At 68.6% G+C, this 1517-nt stretch overlaps 1 protein-coding gene across 1 annotated transcript in view; it reads right to left on the minus strand.

Moving 5' to 3' along the window:
• Nucleotides 1-1512, minus strand: part of TNFRSF25 (tumor necrosis factor receptor superfamily member 25) — a gene marked incomplete at its 5' end in the record, with an annotated part of 2391 nt that extends 879 nt beyond the window's left edge. Inside the window, 3 exons of the mRNA XM_014952024.1 lie at nt 42-211; nt 1240-1371; nt 1455-1512. Coding sequence (XP_014807510.1) covers nt 42-211; nt 1240-1371; nt 1455-1512 — 360 coding nt within the window. The remainder of the gene's footprint in view (nt 1-41; nt 212-1239; nt 1372-1454) is intronic.
• Between the last annotated feature and the right edge of the window lie 5 nt (nt 1513-1517).

Raw genomic sequence — 1517 nt, forward strand, 5'->3', positions numbered from 1 at the left:
GGGGGGAACGGCCCGTCCGGTCCGTCCCGTCCGGTCCGTGCCGTCCCGCAGCACTCACAGGGCCGCTGGACGAGCCGGCCGGGGCAGGACTGGCAGGGCAGGCAGGAGAACTCGCTGCACCCCCCGTCCAGGCAGTGGCGAAAGCGACCGGGCTCGCAGCCACAGGCGACGTTGCTGGTGGCCGAGCAGTTGCTCAGCACGGTCTGGAAAGCTGCGGGAGAGAGAAGGTGAGAGGCACGGCACGGTACGGTGCGGTACGGCACGGCATCGTTAAACACGGTGCGGTGTGGCACGGCACGGTGTGGTACGGCACGGTGCGGTACTGTACAGCACGGCACCGTGAGGCACGGCACGGCACCGTTAAACACGGCACGGTGTGGCACGGCAATTCCTTCCAGCGCCGCACCGGCACCGCATCGATGACGGCGTAAAGCTGGCTGCCTTGTAGCAGCCCCCCGTGGGGTTCCGGGGGGGCGGAGGGCTTCCCCTCCTCACCCGTCCGGGCCACGCCACCGGGTTCCCCCCGCAACAAGGCTTGATGCTCGGGGCTCCGCCTCGCCGTACCGGCGGGACGCTCCGTCAACCGGGGGGAGCACAGGCGACGTTGCTGGTGGCCGAGCAGTTGCTCAGCACGGTCTGGAAAGCTGCGGGAGAGAGAAGGTGAGAGGCACGGCACGGTACGGTGCGGTACGGCACGGCATCGTTAAACACGGTGCGGTGTGGCACGGCACGGTGTGGTACGGCACGGTGCGGTACTGTACAGCACGGCACCGTGAGGCACGGCACGGCACCGTTAAACACGGCACGGTGTGGCACGGCACGGTGTGGCACGGCACCGTTAAACACGGCACGGTGCGGCACGGCACGGTGCGGCACCGTTAAACACGGCATGGTGCTGTACGGTACGGTGCGATACGGTGCGGTGCGGTACGGCACGTCACCGTTAAACACGGCACGGTGTGGCACGGTACGGTGCGGTACGGCGCGGTGCGGTACGGCACGGCACCGTTAAACACGGCATGGTGTGGCACGACACAGCACCGTGAGGCACGTCACGGCACGGCACCGTTAAACACGGCACGGTGCGGCACGGCACGGCACCGTGAGGCATGGCACGGTGTGGCAAGGTACCGTGCAATATGGCACTACCCGGCGAAGCACGGTACCGTGAGGCACGGCACCGTTAAATATGGCACGGCACGGTGCGATATGGCCCGGTAGGGCCCGGTGGCAGCTCACCGTGTCGGTCGCACTCGTAGCAGGCCTGGCACTCGGTGAAGGTGTTGGGCTGAGCGTGGAAGGTGCCGGCGGGACACGGGGAGCAGCCGGTGTCGTTGACTTGTTCGGAGCAGGGGCCGCTCCGGAACGTCCCTGGAGGGGGGGGGGACACCGGGGTGACGGGGGGGCACGGGCACCCGGTGTGCCGTGCCGTGCCCTGGCCGGGCGGCTCTCACCTGGGGGGCAGTGGGCACAGCACAGGCGAACTTCCTCGATCCAATTCGTGCCGGTGGGGCAGG

Source organism: Calidris pugnax, unplaced genomic scaffold, assembly GCF_001431845.1.
Source record: "Calidris pugnax isolate Ruff unplaced genomic scaffold, ASM143184v1 scaffold161, whole genome shotgun sequence".
Lineage (NCBI taxonomy): Eukaryota > Metazoa > Chordata > Aves > Charadriiformes > Scolopacidae > Calidris > Calidris pugnax.